Source organism: Ornithorhynchus anatinus, chromosome 1, assembly GCF_004115215.2.
Source record: "Ornithorhynchus anatinus isolate Pmale09 chromosome 1, mOrnAna1.pri.v4, whole genome shotgun sequence".
Taxonomy (NCBI): domain Eukaryota; kingdom Metazoa; phylum Chordata; class Mammalia; order Monotremata; family Ornithorhynchidae; genus Ornithorhynchus; species Ornithorhynchus anatinus.
In genome coordinates, this window is record NC_041728.1 from 4,725,395 (window position 1) to 4,749,169 (window position 23,775).

Below are 23,775 nucleotides of genomic sequence, written 5' to 3' on the forward strand. Positions count from 1 at the left end.
GGAGCGCCGAATGGTTTATCTTGGGTTTTAAGAAGATAGCTTCGATTTTATTTTTATAGAAAATCAGTAACTGGGGGTATTCTCCCTTTTGTTCTTTCACATTTCAAGCCGATGGTAAACAGTCTTAAAGTCCTGACCCAATTGCCCTCTCGAGATTCTGGTTGATATCGAATTGTACTTTCCAAGCAAATTGTCGGGTGGGATTGTTGTGTTGTGTTTTCCAAGCACCCAGTACAGTGCTCCGCACACAGTAAGCGCTCAATAAATACGACTGAATGAATAATAGACAGCTGCCCTCCGGGACCCGTTGCCGAGAAGATTCACCCTGTTCAGTGATCACTAAACCCACCCTATCTTTGACTTTTGTTTGTTTTCAATAATCCCCGTTTCCACGGCAAGAATTCCATTTATGAAATGGACGGTTCTTTTTTTGTCTAAAAATAAAAAAATCCCCAAATACTAAGGGGTATATTTCGAAGCATAAACGTACCACGGGGTTAGGCCTCTGAAGCTTGAAAAGGATTCCCTATCACGTGACTTGTTACACAGTGCAGTTTAAAAATGCCTGAGAAGCACATGTGTAAAAAACCCCTGTCATTCCCCCAGTCGGCTATCATATATTTTGGCCCATTTTCCTCACGAGGGGTTCAGGTGATTGGAAGGCATAGTAATAGAATGAAAACGCGCTAAGCGGTGGGATATCCAGGAATTCTAAATTAGTTCCCCAACGCTGATTTTACATTCCGCGGGGACCAAGCATATCGGACGTAGCTCGGAACAGACCAGGAGAGATTGAATTTAGACTACTGAATGACCTCAAGTATTGCAGGGCCGTGTGATCCGTTTCTATCACAGGGCACTAAGCCCTCCTTTCCTCTTCTCCCACTCCCTTCTGCGTCTCCCTGACTCGCTCCCTTTATTCGTCTCCGCCTACCAGCCCCACACCGCTTATCCGTCATTTATTTACATTAATGTCCGACTCCCGCCCGAGACCGTAAGCCCGTCGAGGGCAGGGAATGTGTCCGTTGACTGCCGTATTGTACTCTCCCAAGTGCTCAGTACAGTGCTCTGCACACGGCAAGCGCTCAATAAATACGATCGAATGCATAATGAAAGAGCCTGAAATATATAGATACGAACTATAGTTCAACCGTATGCTAAGATACATAAAGGTCTGATTAAAATTCCGCAGGATGTTAAGCTATTATTTTAGCAGGATATAAAGCACTACTAAGGACAACATTTAAATCCCTCAAGATGTGAAAAACCGCTCTTAAAAAAACAACAACTTTACAACACTTGACTGGAGAAGAATTGGAGTTTTCTGGCTCAACGTGTAAACCTAATGTAAAACCACTGGACCTGCCAGCCAAAAAGCGTATAAAAAAAGATCGAGTCCCAATAAACAAGCACCCAACAATCCTCTCCCCTTAACTGCCCAGCAGTTAGTTTTAAAATAAAATTTCTGTTACTTATAAAATTATCAAACTCTTTTTTTTTTTCCCATTTAAAAACACCAGGCACTTAGGGATCAAGTCGCCGCCGCGGCAGACGGAGTTTCGGTAAACTTTATCAGGTGATTCAGCTGCCAAGTTCTGTGGTCTCATCGGCCTCTTCTGGATTCTTCATCATCTTCTCATACTTCCGTTTGAAGAAACCGAGCTGCAAAAAATTGGCGGAGTCAGGTGTCAGTCAGCTGTGCCTTCCGGTCAAAATAATAATAATTATCATTCCATGAAGAAGAATAATAATAATAATGATGATCTATTAATAATGTATTATATAAAATAATTATTATTATTCCGGTCAAATAATAATAATGATAATAATGATGGCATTTGTTAAGCGCTTGCTACGTGCCAAGCACTGTTCTAAAATCCATCACCATGCACTCCTGGTTGCCCTTTTAACCTAAATTAAGGACTCCGTGCCTCTTGTCTGCCTTGTCCCTAGGACTCCAGAAGAATCTGAATAGCCTCCTATTCTTTTTAAAATGGCATTTGTTAAGCACTTCTAATAATAATAACGTTGGTATTTGTTAAGCGCTGGGGGAGATACAGGGTCATCAGGTTGTCCCACGTGGGGCTCACAGTCTTCATCCCCATTTTACAGATGAGGTCACTGAGGCACAGAGAAGTGAAGTGACCTGCCCACAGTCACACGGCTGCCCCATGAGGGACAGGGACTGTGTCCAACCTGATTTTTTGTGTCCACCCCAGCGCTCAGTACAGTGCCTGACGCATAGCGAGGGCTTAAATGCAACAATTAGTGAAGCCCTGCGGCCCTTGAAGAGGTAAGGGGAAGGTCTTGCTAGAACGCTTCTCGGGACTCGAGCGACGAGCCCGGCGGAGCAGAGAGTTTTGCCCGTGTGGAATCGGCCAGGGTGGGAGGTTTGGGCCACGTGATCCCACCTGTGTTTGTGTGTGCTTAAGGACACCGGAGACGGGGAAGAGGTGGTTTTGAAATCCCGCGGGAACCCTCGGCTTACCTTCCATAAAAGCGTGCTTAAGGCCAACAGCAAAAGAAGCCCAGCGATGGTACTTCCTACCACCACGCCTTTCGGGACCTCGGCTTTCTCGTGAGGCTTCATGATAGTCAGTGGAATCTGGAAAGACATTTATAGCCGAAAGTATTCCAGAGTACATTTTCACGTACAGATTAACCTGCAAAGCACAACCAAGCGTGGGCCTGTTTTTTCCCCTTTAATTTCCAGTCGCTAACTGTGTGGAAAACGCCTTACGGCGTTCAGAAATAAGAGCGCGACAAATCCAACGTATTTCCACTGTCTGTGGTTCAAGAATTCGATAGGAATTTCCAAACACGAATCGGCCTTCGTTTCCTCCGTCGAGGCAACTAGGTCCCCGCCGTCCGGAAGCCTTTGCGAAGGAATCCGCTCAGAGCTCAAACTGACGTCCTCGTGTTGTCAGACCAGCTTTAACGGTAGGTGTGACCCTCCGGATCTTTCTCCCTGCACAATCTTTGTGAACTTTGTAATGGAATGATAGATTTAATGGTTTCAGCAGGGAGCATTCTGCAACTAACTCGCCTTAACCTATCTTTTTTTACGCTGTGGAAAGAATTTCAACCATCTCTTCAAAGAGTGAATTCGAAAAGCATCGTCCCGGAGGGACGCAGCAACGGAAGGGAAACATCTATTTCATTTGATTGCGATAACACTGAGATGAAATGGCGGGAGCGCCTTCATTTGGAACTAGATGTGTGTTTGTATTTTCCTTTCGTTTTCCTCGGCCCGGCTCCGAGAACTGAAACGTGGCCTTCAGAGCAGATCCTTGAAGTTTCCGAGTAATAATACAGATTGTGCTTTGTCTTTCTCATCGGCAAGCGATGGCGGTGCTATCCTATTTTACCGAGGCTGCGGTTGAACCGTTCTCATTTCATTATTTAGGTGTATAAAAATGCACCCTTGCTAGGATCTGGCTTCTAATGAAAATGATCTCATAGTTCTAAGCGAGAGGAAGTGCCTCAGGCATAATTAGCTAAACTGTTTTCCATTAACTCAAAGGCTAATCGTGAAACTCGTTTCACCGTTAGCTCTCTAAAGATCAAAAATCCGTGCTTGAACTAGTCAGCCCAGGACTTAATCTCAGAAAGGAACTAGGTTCTAGTTATCATCCTGATTGTTGACCAACTCTTATTTTATTATAATCTCTCAAGTGCTTGAGAAGCAACACGTTATAGTGTCTAGAGCCCGGGCCTGGGAGTCAGGTCATGGGTTCTAATCCCGGCTCCGCCACTTGTCTGCCATGTGACCTTCGGCGAACCACCTCATTTCTCACTGCCTCAGTTCCCTCAGCTGTAAAATGGGGATTAAGACTGTGAGCCCCACGTGGGACAGGGACTGCGTCCAGACTGATTGGCTCGTATCTACCCCAGCGCTTAATGCGGTGCCTGGCACATAGTGAGAGCTTAATAAACACCATAATTTAAAAAAAAAAGGAAGATCACTCAACCTCTGAAGTGGAGGTCTTTGTGGCAGACACTAAATTTCATTTCGGTTGCCCAGAACCACATTCGCTGGAAGCCAATGAGCAACCACAGTGTGGAACTTCAGCTTATTTCCCGACTAGTTTATTCCAGTATTCCTGGGAGACCAGAATTATCTTGTACTCTCCCAAGCTCTTAGAAGCAGCAAGCATGGTATAGGTGATGTAGCACAGCCTGGGATGCAGAAGGATACGGGTTCCGATCCCAGCTCCGCCACTTGTCTGCTGTGACCCTGGTCGAGTCACTTCACTTATTTGGCCTCAGTTACCTCATCTGTACAACGAGGATGATGAGTGTGAGCCCCGTGTGGGACAGGAACGGTGTCCAACCTGAGTAACTTGTATCTCCCCCGGCTCTTTGAACGGTGCTTGGCACATAATAAGCGCTGAACAAGTACCGTAATTATTATTAACAGCGGCTGTAGCACAGAGCTCTACTATGGATCGTGTTACTTGTTCCGAGGGCCGATGTCCCCGTGGCCCGTCTCACCTCAGGGTAACCTGAGAAAAGCGCGACAAAAAAGCCCCGAGAGGCCGACGGGTCCTCGGCGTGACGGGTTGGCGGCTAAGCTGGGCAAGAGTTGTGATCGATGGGGCATCTTCCAACTGCGGGCTCAGAGCGGGGGCAAGAAAGCCGGGGCCGGGGCCGACACAACGGCCTCTTTGTTTGCCGTGGAAACGCGCGGGTGTGCAGAGGCCTTTATCGACAGTGCCGTTTACGTTTTTCTTGAATGGAAACACTGTGCACGGACATGGCAAACAGCAGTGTCCAATTTGGAAGAACAGGCTGATCGAAACAAAGTGCTCTCAGATGCCGTGTGTTTGTGTGTGTGAGCTCGGATGCAGATTCATTCATTCATTCAATAGTATTTATTGAACGCTTACTAGGTGCAGGGCACTGTACTAAGCGCTTGGAATTTACAAATCAGTAACAGAGAGCGACAGTCCCTGCTCTTTGATGGGCTTATTCAAGCGCTCAGTAGAGTGCTCTGCATCCAGTAGGCACCCGATAAATCCCACCGACTGTAAATACCAAAGATTGTTCACCACAACCTGAGAACAGTCAGTGATTTTAGAGCAGGCAGAATGTTAAATCTAGGGTCTCGGGTGGGCCCTGGGAGAGGCAAGAGCAGTCTAGGACGGAGCCAGTTGGCACGGGGCACGTGAAGAGGGCGAGGGGAGGAAGGGGTAGTCAGGGGACGGGTTTGAGCGGAGTGTGGGGACGAGGAAGGACAGGTAGGACGGGTCTAGCTTGAGCCAGATTTTGGATGTAGCGGATTTTCCCCCAACTCTTGCATTCTTCTCCCGCTACTCTCCGGGGTTGGGCCAGGCTGAGGCGCTACCACACGAGAAAGGGGAGAAGGAAGGGAAAAGACACTGGGGAGCGGGGTGCGGCTCTGATCCCCCACCAGCCTTCCCTCTGGGGCAGTGACGGACTGCCAGGACGATCACGCGGCCCTAGACCCCGTCCTGCCCCGCTCTACAGGAGAGCGGCCAACGTTTCTGCGGCCGGCTCTTTCCTTCCGCTCCATTTCCAGTGATGTTCCCTCATCCCTAGCTCCTTCCTACCCTCCTAAGGGCAGGGAAACCTCCAGGGCACAAGAAGAGACTCCTCAGGCAGGCTTAAAAAGGCTGAGAAAGGGAACGGGGGGAAAGAGGGGCATCAAAGCCATCAAAGGAACTGGAAGGGGTGGTTAGCAGACATTTTACCCCGTGCCCACCTGAACAAGGAACGGGGCCCAGGTGGAAAGGAGACTGGGTGCAAACAGAAATAAAAATGAGTGGCGAAGACAGGGGAAGACCAAGAGAGAACGGGAGAGGAAAAGAAGCACTAGAAGAGCAGGAGGCAAGAGGAAATGTGACCGAGAAAGTGAAAAAGCTGAAAGCTGTGTTGGAGGAAGTTGGGTGTTGGTTTGGATGGTGGGGCGGGAGGAGCGGGGGGGAAGCATATCCGTTGTTTCTGAATCCTCTTTTTGCTCCTATTTTGGGCTTTTCCCTCTTTAGAAACCTCCCCAGGGAGCCTAGCTGAAAGACTTCTTTTCTTCTTAAAAAAGTCAGAGTCTTTACCCCTTCCCTAAGGATTTTGGACTCTCAGCCTGCTATTCCAACCCTTGACATTTCAGAAGAGAATTAGTCTCACTCACCGTCACACTCTTTTCTTCAATCACGTATATCTGTGGATCGTAGGTGTTGATTTCGGCTTCTGCTTCCAGTTTTATCGTCTGGAACGTCGACTGGGAAATAAACATGAAGGTTGGGTTACCAATCGGAAGCACAATCAATCAATCGATTGTTATCTATTGAGCGCTTACAGTGGGCAGAGCATTGTACTAACTGCTCGGGAGAGGACAATATAACAGAGTCGGTAGATCCGTTCCCTGCGCAAAACGAGCTTATTGACCGGAGGGGGGTACTAACAGAAATAAATGAATAAATTACAGATATGTACATAAGTGCTGTGTGTTTGAGGGAGGGGTGATTAAACGGTCCAAGTCCAAGGGCGATGCAGAAGGGAGTGGGAGAAGAGGAAATGAGGGCCTGGTTGGGAAGGCCTCTTGGAGATGATGTGCTTTGAATAAGCCCTCAAAGAAGGGGAGAGTAATCCTCGGTCAGATATGAAGGGGGAGGGCACTCCAGGCCAGAAGTAGGATACGGGCGAGAGGTAAGCTGCGAGGTAGATGAGACTGAGGTACGGTGAGTAGGTTGGCAATAGAGGCATGAAGAGTGTGGGCTGGGATGTGGTAGGAAGTCAGGGAAATGAGGTGGAAGAGGGCAAGGTGATTGAGTCCTCTAAAGCCAATGGTGAGGAGTTTTTATTTGATCTGGAAGTCATTGGGCAACCAATGGAGGTTCTTGAGGAGTGGAGAAATATAATAATAATAATAATGTTGGTATTTGTTCAGCGCTTACTATGTGCAGAGCCAAGTTCTAAGTGCTGGGGTAGATACAGAGTAATCAGATTGTCCCACATGAGACTCACAGTTAATCCCCATTTTACAGATGAGGTTCCTGAGGCACAGAGAAGTGAAGTGACTTGCCCACGGTCACAAAGCTGACAAGTGGCAGAGCCGGGATTCGAACCCCTGACCTCTGACTCCCAAGCCCGGGCTCTTTCCACTGAACCACGCTGCTTCTCTGCAATATGGACTGAAAGTTTCAATAGAAAAATGATCCAGGCAGCAGAATGAAGTAGGGACTGGAGCGGGGAGAGACAGAAGGCAGGGAGGTCAGCAAGGAGGCTGATACTGTAATCAAGGCGGGATAGGATTAGTGTTTGGATTAACGAAGTAGCAGGATGGAGAAGAAAGGGTCGGTTTTGGCGATGTTGTGAAGGTGTCACTAACGGGATTTGCTGACAGATTGAAGATGCGGGTTGAATGAGAGAGATGATTCGAGGATAACACAAAGATTACAGGCTTCTGAGGCAGGAGGGATGTCCTGAAGGCAGGTGGAATTGGGAGACTGCAGAGAAGGAGAGAGATCAGGGGTGGAGATGTAGATATGGGAATCATCCACATAGAGATGGTAGTTGAAGCCATGGGAGCGAATGAGTCCTCCAAGGGAGTGGGTTTAGATGGAGGACAGAAGGGGACCCAGTCCTGAGCCTGGAGATGCCCCCACAGTTAGCGGTGGGAGGCAGAGGAGGAGCCCGTGAAAAAGATTGAGCATGAGATAAGGCAGAGATAAGGAGAACCAGCAGAGGACAACATCTGGAGAGTTTGGATAATGTGTCCAGGAGAAGGGGTTGGTCCACAGTGAAAAAGGCAGCTGAGGGGTTGAGAAGGATTACGATGAAGTAGAGGCTGTTGGATGTTGTAAGAAAGAGATCACTGGGGTCCTTTGAGGGGCAGATTCTGTGGAGAGAAGGGGATGGAAGCCAGATTGGAATTAAACGGCAGTTTAGAAGATTGGGAGTTTTCTCTTAGGCAGGTGGAGGGTGACAGAAGCAATCTGGGGTCACTGGAGAAGCAATTGAGTTTGGAAGGGGGATGGGAAATTTTAGGAGGCAAAGGCAGAGGGCAAGTTCTTGAGCCCAAACAATAGGATCTTTCAAATTCTCCCTGCCCTCCGTCTTCTTCAAACGCCGTCGACTCGTTTCCGACCCATAACGACTCCGTGGACACACCCTTTTCGGTCCGTCCCGTCTTCTATCATAAAATCATTCCGGTATGTGTATCCATAGGCTTTTCTCAGTAGAGATTCGGAAGTGGTTTATCATCGCCTTCTTCCGCGCAGTGAAACCTTGAGTCTCTGCCATGGTCCTTTGATCAACGCTTCGATCACTCGATCATCGGCCTTTGACTCTTTCCCATGCCCCCGCTGCCCAACACAGGTGAATCAACTTCGTCTGACGCTTCGGCTTAGAACTTTCCATTGTGGATGGCCTTGTAAGCCGTAGCTCTAAACTTCATCAGCGTACGCACACTCTCCTGCCATGATAAGGCGTTGATTCGTAGGAGAGATGCACTCCATAAGCGATGATATTTAACTGCATTGTTGTTACACAAATTTCAGGGAGTCTTAGGATGCCTGGTTTGGGATGAAATTGTACACGCCCTTTCTCCTTTTCCCAAAAGGAGGGGAGGAAGACTTTCGAAAGAGAAATCTATTTATCGCTGCTATAGGAGAGATGACCATTGGTCAGTAAGAAAACTTCAAAACCCTGAGCGGGTCAGATTGGAGCCAGAATTTCTGGTGAAGTTAGGGTGTGTTAAATTAGCCATCCAGTGACTTCACACAGATACGTGCGCGGTCATTCGGTCGTATTTATTGAGCACTTACTTTGTGCGAAGGACTGTACTAAGCGCTTGGGAGAGTTCAATAGGACAACGTCCTAGGTATCCAAGTTATCTGATTGCATTTGAAAAGGGTATGGAAGCAGCATGGTCTAGTGGATAGGGCACAGGCCTGGGAGTCAGAAGGATCTGGGTTTTAACCCCAGAACCACTTGTCTACTGTGTAACTTTGGGCAAACCATTTCACTTCTCTATACCTCAGCTGTCTCATTTGTAAAATATGGATTATGACCGTGAGCCCCATGTGGGACAGAGACTGTGTCCAACCCGATTAGCTTGTCTCTACCCCAGTGCTTAGAATAGTGTTTGACACATAGTAAACGCTTAACAGAGACCATTATTATTATTGTTATTGTCATTGCTATTATTATGAATAATAATAATGAAAATGTGAGTTTGGGCTTTGACACACTGGATCTCCAGTACAATTACAGACCTCTAGACTGTAAATTCATCCTCTAGGCTGCAAGCTCATTGCAGGCAGGGAATGTGTCATTTACTGTTGGACCGTACTGTCCCAAATGCTTAGAATAGTGCTCTGCACTCAGTAAGCACTCAATAAATATGATTGAATGAATGAATGAATGAATGAAAGGTGACTGTTTCCCTTAGAAGTTGATAATTACTCTCTGACCGACCCACCTTTCTCTCTGTTCCTCAAAACAGTGTGGTAGAAAAATCATGTCTTTCCAATGTCCCCTTTTCCCTCTGCTCCTTCCGCTTCCCCTCTACCCCCACTTCACCTCCCCTCAGCTAAGCCCTCTTTCCCCCCCTTTCCCTCTGCTGCTCCTCCCCCCCCTCCCTTCCCCTCACCTCAGCACTGTGCTTGACCACTCAATTGTATATATTTTCATCACCCTATTATTTTGTTAATGAGATGTACATCACCTTGATTCTATTTATTTGCTATTGTTTTAATGAGATGTTCACCCCCTTGATTCTATTTATCGCTATCGTTTTTGTCCGTCCGTCTCCCCCACTTAGACCGTAAGCCCGTCAAAGGGCAGGGACTGTCTCTCTCTGTTACCGATTTGTACATTCCAAGCGCTTAGTACAGTGCTCTGCACATAGTAAGCGCTCAATAAATAGTATTGAATGAACGAATGAATGTGCACATGCCAAACCATTTACCAGCTCCCCTCAAAGAAGTCCAAGCTAATAGAAATGCTGGAATAATTCCTCAATTATAAATATTCATTCGATCATATTTAGTGAGCGCTTCCTGTGTGCAGCGCACTGTACTAACCGCTTGGAAGAGTACAGTAGAACAGTAAATAGAGACATTGAGAGGCAGCTGCAGACCTAAGGCTCCTCACGGGAATTTTGCCAACTGGGAAGGAGTTTTATTGTCTTTGGAGCGTTTGCCGTCTCAAGCTATGGACAGAGTTAGCTGGGAGTGGGCGGGTGGGAAAAGTGGGGTGGATGGTGATGTTGAGGGCAATCCAGAGAGGAAATGTGGTTTGTTTACTGGCTGAATAGCAGGAGGTGGAAATCTTGAATCTCTTTAATTCCCAACTGCTTCTCACTCCTTGGGTGGGCTGAGACTAGCCAGACCTCTCCAGCTCCCTCTAAACTGTAAGCTCACTGCGGGCAGGGAATGTGTCTGTTTATTGCTCTTTTGGACTCTCCCAAATGCTTAGAACAGGGTTCTGCACATTGTAAGCGCTCAATAAATGCGATTGGATGAATGAATGAATCACCCGGGAGGGGGGAAATCACCACTCCGTCCTTGCAGAGAGCGGCTGCTAATTCCGTTGTGTCGGGATGATAATGATAATAATAATAATGATAATATTGGTATTTGTTAAGCGCTTACTATGTGCCGAGCACTGTTCTAAGCGCTGGGGTAGACACAGGGGAATCAGGTTGTCCCACGTGGGGCTCACAGTCTTAATCCCCATTTTACAGATGAGGGAACTGAGGCACAGAGAAGTTAAGTGACTTGCCCACAGTCACACAGCTGACAGTGGCAGAGCTGGGATTCGAACTCATGAGTCCTGACTCCAAAGCCCGTGCACTTTCCACTGAGCCACGCTGCTTCTCTAATCATAATCATATCATGATCATAATGATAATGATAATTTTGGTCTTTGTTAAGTGCTTACTACGGGCCAGACATTGTACTGAACGCTGGGGTTGATACAAGCAAATCGGGCTGGAAACAGTCCCCGGCCCATACGGGGCTCAGTCTCGATCCCCATTTGACAGATGAGGGAGCTGAGGCCCCGAGAAGTGAAGTGACCTGGCCAAGGTCACACAGCACACAGGTGGCAGAGTTAGGATTAGAACCCAGGTCTTTCTGACTCCCAGGCCCGGACTCAACCTACCGCACATAGTGCTCAGTAAATGCCACGGATGGATCGCAGCACTATCTGTTCTGTCAGTTAACTCATAGGAGGAAAGCAACTGGAGATAATAATAACGATGGCATTTGTTAAGCGCTTATTATGTGCCAAGCACTGTTCTAAGCGCTGGAGTAGATACAAGGTAATCAGGGGGTCCCACGTAAGGCTCACGGATTTCATCCCCATTTTACAGATGAGGACACTGAAGCCGAGGGAAGTGAAGTGACCGGCCCAAAGTCACACAGCTGACGAATGGCAGAGCCGGCATTAGAACCCACGACCTCCGACTCCCAAGCCTGGGCTCTTTCCGCTAAGCCACGCTGGCGATGGTCACCCATGAGGCCTAGCTCTCCTCAGAGGGACACCGGCAGGTTTCCTCAGAGAAGGTTGTCCCGGGGGCACTTGATGAGAATGGATGATATTAAACTAAGCCACAGAGACCAGATGGTTTTCCATGACAAACAGCGATTGGATTTTGCCAGGCAGTTCCAAGCTTTTCGTCCCAGCTGGCCTGTTTCCTTAGGAAACACTGGCTCCTCGTTCTGGGATCCAATCAGGAAATTGAACAGCAGCCACCGGGAAGGTGATGTGTCTTTCCAGGAGGGTATCTAGCAGGGATTTATACGATCGATAGGATTGAGGACAGCGTGGCTCAGTGGATGGAACGCAGGCCTGGGAGTCACAAGGACCTGGCTCCTAATCCCGGCTCCGCCGCGTGTCTGCTGTGTGCCCTTGGGTAAGTGACTTCCCTTCTCTGGCCCTCAGCTACCTCATTTGGAAAACAGGGGGTTAAGACTGGGAGCCTCCCATGGGACAGGGATTGGGTCCAACCTGATTTGCTTCTATCCACCCCAGTGCTTAGTACAATGCCTGGCACGTAGTAAGCGATTAACAAACGCCACAGAAATATTTATTCACATGCAGACAGCTTGAAATTCTTCAGTTCGTTCCCCTCGTATAGAATTCCAGCTCTGTTGGTGACTTGAGGATGGAGAATTGTGTCGGAGTAATGCAGTAAATTCGTTGTGGGCAGGGAATGTGTCTGTTACAATTGTCCTACAGTCCTCTTCCGGGTCCTTAATACAGTGCTCTGCACTCAGTACGTGCTCAGTAAATACAATTGAATGCCTGACTGACAGACTAATAGTTAATAATAATAATTTTGACATTTGTTATGTGCTTACTACATGCCAAGCACTCTTCTAAGTGCTGGGGTAGAAATGAGATAATCAGGTTGGTCACAGTCCTGCCCCACATGGGGCTCACGGTCTTAATCCCTATTTTAAGATGAAGTAACGGAGGTTCAGAGAAGTGAAGTGACTTGCCCAGGGTCACACCACAGATAAGGGGTGGAGTTGGGATTAGAACCCATGATCTTCTGACCCCGGGCCTGGGCTCCTGCCACTAGGCCATGCTGTTTCTCCCAAGCGCTTAGTAAAAACGATGGTATTTGTTAAGGGCTTATCATGTGCCAGGCACTCTACTAAGCCCTGGGGTGGATACAAGCAGCGTGAGAAGCAGCGTGGCTCAGTGGAAAGAGCACGGGCTTTGGAGTCAGGGCTCATGAGTTCGAATCCCAGCTCTGCCGCTTGTCGGCTGTGTGACTGTGGGCAAGTCACTTAACTTCTCTGGGCTTCAGTTCCCTCATCTGTAAAATGGGGATTAAGACTGTGAGCCCCACGTGGGACAGCCTGATTCCCCTATGTCTACCCCAGCGCTTAGAACAGTGCTCGGCACATAGTAAGCGCTTAACAAATACCAACATTATTATTATTACAAGCCAATCGAGTTGGACACAGTCCCCGTCCCGAATGGGGCTCACGGTCTTAATCCCCATTTTACAGATGAGGTAACCGAGGCCCAGAGAAGTGAAATGACTTACTCAAGGTCAGAGAGCAGACGAGGGGCGGAACCGGGATTAGAACCCAGGCCCGGGCTCTATCCACTATACCAAGCTGCTTCTCTGGGCTGGTGTCCGTTTATTCCACCTCCCATCTTTCCAAGTGGGCCCCAGCCTGCGGCTAAATCCCCGTCCCCGTTTGACCTCTAGTTGAGATTCTTTCACCGTCGTCTCAGGACACCGCAGTTTTCTGCAACGAAGACGTTGCTCGGATCTGCAGTTCCACTTTCAGAACCTTTCTGATTTTCTGCTCGGGAACTTTCCTTTCCAGCTGCTTCTAGATTATAAATCTGTGGCGGGCAGGGAATGTATCTCTTTATTCTACTGTAGACTTCCAAAAGCTCTGCCCAGTGCTCTGGACGCAGTAAATTTTCAATAAATAGGATTGAACGAATGAATGAATCACCCGGGAGGGGCGATCGCCGCTCCGTCCTTGCGGAATGTGGCTAATTCTTTTGTATGGTAATAAAAAATAATAATAATAATTGTGGTATTTGTTACGCACTTACTGCGTGTACTAACAGCTGGGGTAGATACAGCTAATCAGGTTGGACAGCCTACGTCCCCCGATTAGACCGAGAGCCGTCAAAGGGCAGGGACTGTCTATCTGTTGCCGAATTATCCGTTCCAAGGGCTTAGTACAGTGCTCTGCACGTAGTAAGCGCTCAATAAATACTATTGAAAGAATATGCGGCTCAATTACAGGTGAGGCAACGGAGGCACAGAAAAGTGAAGTGACCTGTCCAAGGTGTCATAGCAGATAAGTAGCGAAGCCGGGATGAGAACCCAGGTCCTCTGACTCCCGGGCCTGTGCTCTCTCCACTAGACCACACCGCTTCTGCCTCCTCTTCCTCTCTTCCTCCCGTATAAACACTCCCATCTAGAACCGTCTTTCCTTTCGCCTACGCCCTCTTGGCATGATGCGGCTGAAAATCGATTTCTTCCAAGAAAGGGCGCTTCTAGGAAAGGTTTCGACCTGCCCAATCCGTTCCTCTCCTCTCCGAAAAACAAACCGATTTTTAGCATGAGCTGCTTTAGCCCAGTTCCTTTAGCTACCTTTTGCGACCCAGTGGATACAGAACAGGATTGGAAGTCAGAGGATCTGGGATTAAATCCCTGCTCTCCTACTTACTTGCTACCTTGGGCAAGTCACAACTTCTGCACCTCAGTTTTCTCATCTGTAAAAGGGGCATGAAATCCCTCTTCTTCCTCGTACAAACTGTTCGGGGACCATGTGCAATCTGATGATCAAGAATCCATCCCTGCCCTTAGTACAGAGTTTGGAACATAGTAAGTGCTTAAATACCATTATCATTACTGACAACAATAATGATTTTAACACTATTACAGGCTGGTATGTTTTGGATTTCATCTGAGGGCTCGGTTAACTAGAAGCCTCGAGGGTTGGAACCTTAGTTAATGCACCGAGGTTTTGCTAGGCTCTAGGCGTCCTGTAACATTTAACAAAATACCGTAATGTTAATTAGGAAAACTAGCGTCAGGATTGGTGGGAAAGAAAGCGAGATGGGGAGCGGAGGGGGAAAATTGAGGTGAGATGGGGAGACTCCTCACACCGATCGGATCTAGGGGGGACGGGTGGGAGGAAGAGGAGGAGAATTCAAGGGAGAGAGAGGTGGGAAAGAAGGAATTTCGGCAAAGTGACCAAGTGCCTTTTAAACGAAAGGGACTCGATCGGTGCAAACGAATGGAAGGAGAGGAAGGGAGTTTTTCTTTTTAAATGGTATTTCTTAAGCGCTTATTATGTGCCAGGCGCTGTACTCAGATCTGGAGTTAGATACAAGCTAATCAATTGATCAGAGGTATTTACTGGACACTTACTATGCACTTGAGAGAGTACAATATAACACAATTAGCCAACAAGTTCTTTGCCCATAATGAGTTTACAGTCTAGCGGGGGGAGATAGTGATACAAATAAATGATTTATAATATGTAATTTAAAGATATGAACTTAAGTGCTGCGGGGATGAGGGTGGAGCAAATATTAAATGCCCAAAGGTCACAGACCAAGGTCCACAGAAGCAGCAGATTGGACGCAGTCCATGTCCCATATGGGGCTCACAACCGTAATCCCCATTTTATATATGAGGCAACTGAAACTCAAAGAAGTTAAATGATTTCCTCAAGGTCACACAGCAGACCCGGGGTAGAGACGGGATTAGAACCCAGTACCTTCCGACTCCCGGGCCCGTGCTCTTGCCGCCAGGCCACGGTGCTACTTTTGTGAATTTTGTGAGTTTTGTATACAGTGTGTACTTTCAGGTGCCGTACTTACAGCTGCAAATGTCCCATTCCAGATTCTGGTCGACACATTGACAAAATAGTCCATTTTCACTTCTAGGTTTTTGATCACGCAATCAATAGTGATGCAGGACATGGTTCTGCAGTTCTTTCCGAGGAGAAAAGGGAGAAGAGACAAAGTAAGTCAGTGTGGGTTTGAAAATACATCTGAAAGTTCAACTCATGGGAATCCTTGATCGGCCCCATTTCGGCATTCCTAATGCGGTGGCTGCCTTAAATTCTTACGCCTGAATGTCACCACGTAACAGCCTCTAGCTGGTTTAGACTGCTTTTGGAAGAAGCAGCGTGGCTCAGGGGAAAGAGCGTGGGCTTTGGAGTCAGAGATCATGGGTTCGAATCCCAGCTCTGCCACTTGTCAGCTGGGTGACTGTGGGCAAGTCACTTCACTTCTCTGTGCCTCAGTTACCTCATCTGGAAAATGGGGATTAAGACCGTGAGCCCCACGTGGGACAACCTGATTCCCTTGTGTCTCCCCCAGCGCTTAGAACAGTGCTCTGCACCTAGTAAGCGCTTAACAAATACCAACATTATTATTATTATTATTATTAAGTTGTTTAGCGTCTGTCATCTCAAATAGGCAGGTATCAGAGAAACTAAATATGTTCCTCTCTGAATGATCAATATTGGAGCATATTCTAGTAGTCGGACTTCTATAATGTCACTGCTTTGAGCATTAACTCTTTTCAGCCCTGCGTACGGTTTGAACCCTTAGGGTGTAAGTACCAATGATTGTGTATTATCTTGATGCCCGCCATTCAGTGTCAATAATAATAATAATAAAATAATCACTGTGGTCATTGTTAAGTGCTAGGTGCCAAGCACTGTTATAAGCGCTGAGGACTAAATATGAGATAATCAGGACCCAAATGGGGCTCACAGTATAAGTAGGAGGGAGAACTGGTATTGAATTCCCATTTTGCACAACTGAGGCACAGAAGCGACTTGCTCAAGATCACACAGCAGGCAAGTGGCGAAGCCGGAATTAGAACCCAGCTCCTCTGACACTGAGGCACAGGCTCTTTCCACTAGGCCACCCTGCTTCTCAACTTTAGCACCATTAAATTCTCAGGGGCTTGAATGTCTTCATAATCAGCAGAATTCATAATATAATCAGCATAATCATTTGTCCGAAAGGACAGAGTATAAATATTCTCAGCCTTAACTCGGTACTCAGGAATGGTTAGAGTAGGGTTAGAGAAGCAGCATGGCTCAGTGGAACGAGCACGGGCTTGGGAGTCAGAGGTCATGAGTTCGAATCCCGGCTCTGCCACTCGTCAGCTGCGGGACTGTGGGCGAGTCACTTCACTTCTCTGGGCCTCAGTTACCTCATCTGTAAAATGGGGATTAACTGTGAGCCTCACGTGGGACAACCTGATGACCCTGTATCTCCCCCAGCGCTTAGAACAGTGCTCTGCACATAGTAAGCGCTTAACAAATACCAACATTATTTTTATTAATGATTAAAAGGAAGAATCTAGCTAAATAACCCATGTTAGTTTTTAAACGCACAAGAGCAAGGCCCAGTGAAGCAGACGAAGAGGAGAAAAGAAGCCTCTATAATTCAAAGAGCAAGAACAAAAGAGTGGAAACACAGAGAAAACCATTCAAGTCTCGTGTTTTTCCTCTGTCCTCACCAGCTCGTTCAACTCTCTGAAGTTCTCCTTCTTGAAAGATGTGGGAAAAGGTTTCTGCCCAATGTTTAATGGGTTTGTTTCTGCAGTACAACTCACATCGCCATCCTGGAAAGAAACCAACGTTCACAGTTAGAAAGGGAAGTGAAGCTTCCCTTGAGCGAATCTTGAGCAGGGGGCAGGCGGATTAAATCGGGAGGGCAGGTTGGGGCATACGCTGCATCTAGAGAGCACTGTACAGTGCCTTGCACACAGTAAGAGCTCAATAAATACGACTGACTGGTTTCTCCAGACCTGCCTGTATTCTACCCTCGCCCGCGTCACCACCCGCCCGCAGGTGTATTAACCATCCCTGCCTCCCGCAATCTCCCGGGCTAAACGGATTGATATTCGACTTCACCTGGTCAGTGTGGATGGCCGTTAGATAGATGAGCGGATTCTGTGCTTTAGAGAACCGAGGAAGGCGGATGGTTACCAAGGCTATGCTCATAGGAACGCTGCCGCTGCTCACCTACACCGAAGGAACGGCAAATCGTCAAGTCACGTGAAGCCCCGGAACAGCAAATTGACTTGCCAACATCACGTGTAAACAGACACGGGTGACATATTTTTTTTTTATGGTATCTGTTAAGAGCTTACTATGTGCCAGGCACCGCTCTAGATATTGGAGCAGATACAAGCTAGTCGGTTTGGACACAGTCCCTGGCTCACGCTCTTAATCCCCATTTTAGAGATGAGGCAACTGAGGCACAGAGAAGCTAAGTGACTCACCCAAGGTCACACAGCATAGGCCACGGGTTCTAATCACGGGAAAAGCAGCTTGGCTTAGTGGCAACTGCATGGGCTTGGGAGTCAGAGATCATTTGTTCTAATCCCAGTTCTCCCACTTGCCTGCTGTGTGATCTTGGGCAAGCACTTCACTTTTCTGGGCCTCAGTTCCCTCGTCTGTCAAATGGGGATTAAGACTGTGAGCCCCACGTGGGACAACCTAATTGCCCAGTATCTACCCCAGTGGTTAGAACGGTGCTTGGTACATGGTAAGCACTTAAATACCATTATTATTATTATCCCTGCTCCATCACTTGTCTGCTGTGTGACCTTGGGTGTGTCCCTTATCTGATCAGGTTGGACTCAGTCCCTGCCCTCTATGGGGCTCACAGTCTCAATCCCCATTTTACAGATCAGGTAACCGAGGCAGAGAGAAGTGAAGTGACTTGCCCAAGGCCACGCAGCAGACAAGTGGCAGAGCGGGGATTGAAATCTGTGACCTTCTGACTCCCAGGCCTGTGCTCTGTCCACTGTGCCATGCTGCCTCCCTAAAAATGAATGCATCTGATGAGTTTTCATCCACCCACGTGGCATTTATTGCTATAAATTATCGATACGCTCGCGTGCCGAGGAAAATGGGGTCCGCATAGAAAGGGCTGGCCGATCCAGGGTATGATGGGGTGGAGAGAGATGAGCCCCAGATAAGAGCCGAGAGGGGCTAAGGGGAGGGACACCATTAGGAAACAGCAGTTTGGGGCTTTCTGATGACAGAAGCAGCGTGGTATAGAAGTGGGAGTCCGAAGGACCAGGGTTCTAATCCTGCCTCTGCCACAGGCCTGGCAAGTCACTTCAATTCTCTGTACTTCGTTTACCTCATTTGTAAAATGAGGATTACCGTTATTAGAGAAGCAGTGTGGCTTAGCAGAAAGAACCCAAGCTTGGGAGTCAGAGATTGTGGGTTCTCATCCCGGCTCTGCCACTTGTCAGCTGTGTGATGCTGGGCAAGTCGCTTGACTTCTCTGGGCCTCAGTTCCCTCATCTGTTAAAAGGGGAACAAGACTGTGAGCCCCACGTGGGACAATCCTGTATCTAAGGCAGCGCTTAGAACAGCACTTGGCACATAGTAAGCGCTTAACAAATTCCATCATTATTATCGATTAATCAATCAACTGCTATCTGAATGGGGAGCAGTGTCGGTAAATTCCCCTTGTTCCCCGATCAGCAGGTGACCGGCTGGTGCAAAATGGGGGATGGATTTCTGCAGCGCCAGGGAAATCATGGGAATTGTCTGAGGATAATCTGGGGAGATTCCGGAGACCAAAGATTTTACTTCGGATTAACCGGATCCCTCGCTACTCACCTGACCTGGCTGCCCAGGACGGTTCCGCTAGAGGACGATACGGTCGGATTCCCGCTTGGGAGTACGTCATGGGCAGAGAATGTGTCTGCTTATTGTTCTATCGTACTCTCCCAAGCGCTCAGTACAGTACTCTGCACAAAGTAAGCGCTCGATAAATACGATTGAATGAATGAATGATAATCGACGATATTTATTGCTGGGAAGCAGCGAGGCCTAATGGATAGAGCACGGTCCTGGAAGTCAAAGGACACGGATTCTAATCCCGGCCCTGCCACTTGCCTGCCTTGCGGCCTTGCGCAAGTTACTGAAGTTCTCCGAGCCTCAGTTTTCTCAACCGTAAAATGGGGATTCGACACCCGTTCTCCCTGCTACTTAAATGTTGGTATTTGTTAAGCGCTTACTATGTGCCGAGCACTGTTCTAAGCGCTGGGGTAGACATAGGGGAATCAGGTCGTCCCACGTGGGGCTCACAGTCTTAATCCCCATTTTACAGATGAGGGAACTGAGGCACAGAGAAGTGAAGTGACTCGCCCACAGTCACACAGCCGACAAGTGGCAGAGCTGGGATTCGAACTCATGAGCCCTGACTCCAAAGCCCGTGCTCTTTCCACTGAGCCACGCTGCTTCTCCAGACTTTGGACCAGGGACTGTGTTGGACCCGATTGACTCGTATCTATGCTAGCGCTTGACACGTAGTAAGCACTTCGATGCCATAATTAATTACGATGATTCAGTGCTTATTGTGTGAAGAGCACTCTACTAAGGGCTTGGGAGAGTAGAATTCAATAGAGTCAGGAGACACACTGTAATTTGGGGTAGATACGTGGGGCGCGCGGTTTTGGCATTATTCCCATTTTTACGGATGAAGAAACGGAGACGTTGAGAAGTGGTTTGCCCAAGGACACACAGCCAACGGTTGGCAGAGCCGGGAGAAAACCCCAGGCCTTCCGATTACCAGCTCTGGCCTCTTCTACGCTGTTTCTCGATGCCTGCTATGAAGGGTACGCTTAAATTGAGAAGAGGCTAGAGGCAAGAGGAATGAGGAGGCAGTGCAGAATAGGTCTGAACAAAAAACAAATCTTCTCGAGTACAATCAGGATAAGGCTTACCTTAAGGGAGAAATTGAATTCGGGACCAATCTCATCAAAATTATTCACAATGGAAGGGACAGTACCCTCAGAAAGGACTTCATAAAAATTCATGCTGGTAGATCTGAAGGATGAGAACGGTAAAACTCAGTGTTTTAGATTACCACACCAACCTACTTCTGTTTTGACATTCTAATTTTTCTTGCCACCCTCTTTTTGGCCTGGAACTCTCTTTCTCGCTTAACACCAAGTAGACCACTGCTCTCCCCATCTTCCAGGTCGTTCGGAAATCGCACCTCCTCCAGGAGGCCTTCCCTGATTAAGTTCATCACCTTCATATTCCCCTCACAACTGCCCCTGTAGTCCTTGGACATTGCTTAATTATTCCCCCCTCCTCCCTCCTCACTAATGTACCTGTCTTTATCCTTTACTGCTTCTTCCTACCTTTTGTTTATTTTAAGGTCTGTTACCGCCAATCCATCAGCGGTATTCACTGAGCGCTTACTATGTGCAGAGCACTACACCGTAGACTATATTGTAGACTGCTTGAGGGTAAAGTAGTATCTATTTAATTCTACTGTTGCCTCCCAAGACCTCGGAACGGTGCTCTTTGTAGAGAAGCAGCATGGCGCAGTGGAAAAGAGCACGGGCTCTGGAGTCAGGGCTCATGAGTTCGAATCCCAGCTCTGCCACTTGTCGGCTGTGTGACTGTGGGCGAGTCACTTCACTTCTCTGTGCCTCAGTTCCCTCATCTGTAAAATGGGGATTAAGACTGTGAGCCCCACGTGGGACGACCTGATTCCCCTGCGTCTCCCCCAGCGCTTAGAACAGTGCTCTGCAAATAGTAAGCGCTTAACAAATACCAACATTATTATTATTATTAATTAGACTTTAAGAAATACTATTGGTTGATTGTGGAAACGTTCTATCCGTTTTAGCGTTTTGTAGGCATTGAATGAAAGGGGTAAAGTGTTCAAAAGTAAAGTACTGAGTTGTCCCAGAGAAGCTAGGTGCTACAGCTATGGTCACCTACGCCATTTCTAACAATCAGTCAGTCAATCAGTGGTATTTATTGAGTGCTTATTATGTGCAAAACACCGTATTAAGTGCTTGAGAGAGTACAGTACAAGCAGAATTAGTGAACACGTTCCTCGAGCTCGCAGTCTAGAGGAAGAACTGTCTTTTGAATTTCTAAAGACCTTCAGATACCAATTTTTCCCCCTTAGGTTTAGGTTTCAAGAATTTGGGACTCTATTCGCCTACGTTCCGATTCAAAGACATTTCCTCGGCAAGGATTTCTTTGGCGGCATTCCTCCTTCCTGGTATTTGAAAATAAGAAATGGCTGAATCCTCCGGATAGCCCATTCCAAAACACACACGGATTCTAAAAAATCCATCACACGTGTTCATAGCCCGAGGCAGAAGTAGATTAGATTCGCAAATCCACACGGCTCTATTTAGACAGTGAAAGCAGAACTGAAAGACTGTGGATGCCGATAGGGGAAGCCTTTTAAAAAACTGATTTGGTACCTAAATTGTGACAATATCAAGAAAGCCATAAGAAAAATGCACCTGGTAGAATTTCCCAAGGACAGATCAAGTCCATTAACTTTGAAGACTAGTCCGGTTCATTCATTCATTCAATCTCATTTATTGAGCACTTATTGTGTGGAGAGCACTGTACTAACTGCTTGGGAGAGTACGATACGACAACCAACAGATACGTTCCCTGCCCACGACGAGCTCGCAGTCTAAAGACAGTTCTCTCCAAGGCTAGGTGAGCGGGATCTGGACTGGAAGATCGGGATTATAGTTCTTGGGTGGGACTGGTCCGGTGTAAACCAAGTCCAAGAGACAGGTACTTCTGTCCTCCCAGCCAGGCATGGAATCACCGTGGCCACGGGGATGATGATAATCATAATGATGGTATTTGTTAAGCGCTTATTATGTGCCAAGCACTATTCTAAGCACTGGAGTAGATACGAGGTAATCAGGTTGTCCCACGTGGGGCTCACAGTCTTAATCCCCATTTTACAGATGAGGCAATGAGGCACAGAGAAGTTAAGTGGCTTGCCCAAGGTCCCACAGCAGATTAATGGTGAAGCGGGGATTAGAACCCATGTCCTTGACTCCCAAGCCCGTGCTCTTTCCACTAAGCCACGCTGAGGATGATGTCCACTTGGTTTCCGTGAGGTTGAGCAGTATTAGGAGATTTTTATCGGACCTCCCTCTTCATAATCGACAATGACTCTCCTTCCCCTCAAAGCCTTATCGAAGGCCCATCTCCTCCAAGAGGCCTTCCCTGACTAAGCCCTCCTTTCCTCTTCTCCCACCCCCTTCTGCGTCACCCTGACTCGCTCCCTTTATTCATCGCCCACTCACAACCCCGCAATACTTATCTGTCATTTATTTATATTAATGTCTGTCTCCCCCGTCTAGACTGTGTGCTTGTTGAGGGCAAGGAATGTGTCTGTTATATTCTGTTGTACTCTCCCAGGGCTTAGTACAGTGCTCTGCGCACAGTAAGCGCTCATTAAATACGATTGACTAGCCGACGGTCGGCTCATTATGGGCAGGGCACGTGTCTACCAAATCTGTTTTATTGTACTCTCCCAAGCGCTTAGTACAGTGCTCTACAAGTGGTAAGAGCTCAATAAATATGATTAATCCGTCGATTGACTGATCCCAACCTGGGTTTCGGCAGTTGTCACAGCTCAAACAGGGAGGGAAAGACTGTAAGCCCATCATTGGGCAGGGATTGTCTCTGTTGGCGAACTGTCCATTCCAAGCGCTTAGTACAGTGCTCTGCACATAGTAAGCGCTCAATAAATACTATTGAATGAATGAAAGAGGGGCCACTCTGCCCTCCCCTCACCTCCTTCCCTGGCCGCTCTCCACAGAGACAGGTCTAAAGGGCACTGAAAAAATCCTCCTCCCTCTGTCAGAGAGATGGAAACGGGAAATCGCCCTTGAAAGAGGATTTCTGGGGGTGGTTTCTTGGTTTTTCCTTTGCAGCCGTAAGATGGTGTTTTTCTGTAATTATTGTCTTCCCAGGGCATAGAAAGAAAAACGGATTATGGAAAGACACGGAGGGGGTTGGCATTTGTCAGAGGCCAGGCAGGAGAGGAACTAATGAACCTATCGCAAAACTCAGGAAACCTGGTGGTCAGGCTGTCTCTTGTTCATTTAAGGATCTTCGGTGCTTTCTGTTTTTCTTTATTTACTTGTTCGGCGATTGCAGGGTATCTTCCCTGTAATCTTCCCGCATCTCACCAGGTGATGGAGTCAGGTGCGGCCACGGGGGATCACGGGAAGCGGGGCGGGTAGGGGAGCATGATGCTAATACTGATTCTAATAATGGTATTTTGTAAGTGCCTACAACGTGCCAAGCCCTGTTCTGAGCGCTGGGGGAGATACAACGTGGTTTAGTGGAAAGAGCCAGGCCTTGGGTGTCAGAGGTTGTGGGGTCTAATCTCTCCTCGGCCACTTGTCAGCTGTGAGACTTTGGACAAGTCACTTAACTTCTCTGGGCCTCAGTTGCCTCATCTGTAATACGGGGATGA

At 47.7% G+C, this 23,775-nt stretch overlaps 1 protein-coding gene across 1 annotated transcript in view; it reads right to left on the reverse strand.

The window, feature by feature from the left end:
* Positions 1-1,006: 1,006 nt before the first annotated feature.
* ITGA2 (integrin subunit alpha 2) overlaps positions 1,007-23,775 on the reverse strand; it is a 124,506-nt gene continuing 101,737 nt past the window's right edge. The window contains exons 24-30 of the mRNA XM_029071462.2: positions 20,234-20,336; positions 17,397-17,507; positions 17,000-17,104; positions 15,340-15,453; positions 6,149-6,238; positions 2,489-2,605; positions 1,007-1,662 (exon numbers count right to left, since the gene is read on the reverse strand). Of these exons, the coding sequence (XP_028927295.1) occupies positions 1,582-1,662; positions 2,489-2,605; positions 6,149-6,238; positions 15,340-15,453; positions 17,000-17,104; positions 17,397-17,507; positions 20,234-20,336 (721 nt within the window). The 3' untranslated portion in view covers positions 1,007-1,581. The remainder of the gene's footprint in view (positions 1,663-2,488; positions 2,606-6,148; positions 6,239-15,339; positions 15,454-16,999; positions 17,105-17,396; positions 17,508-20,233; positions 20,337-23,775) is intronic.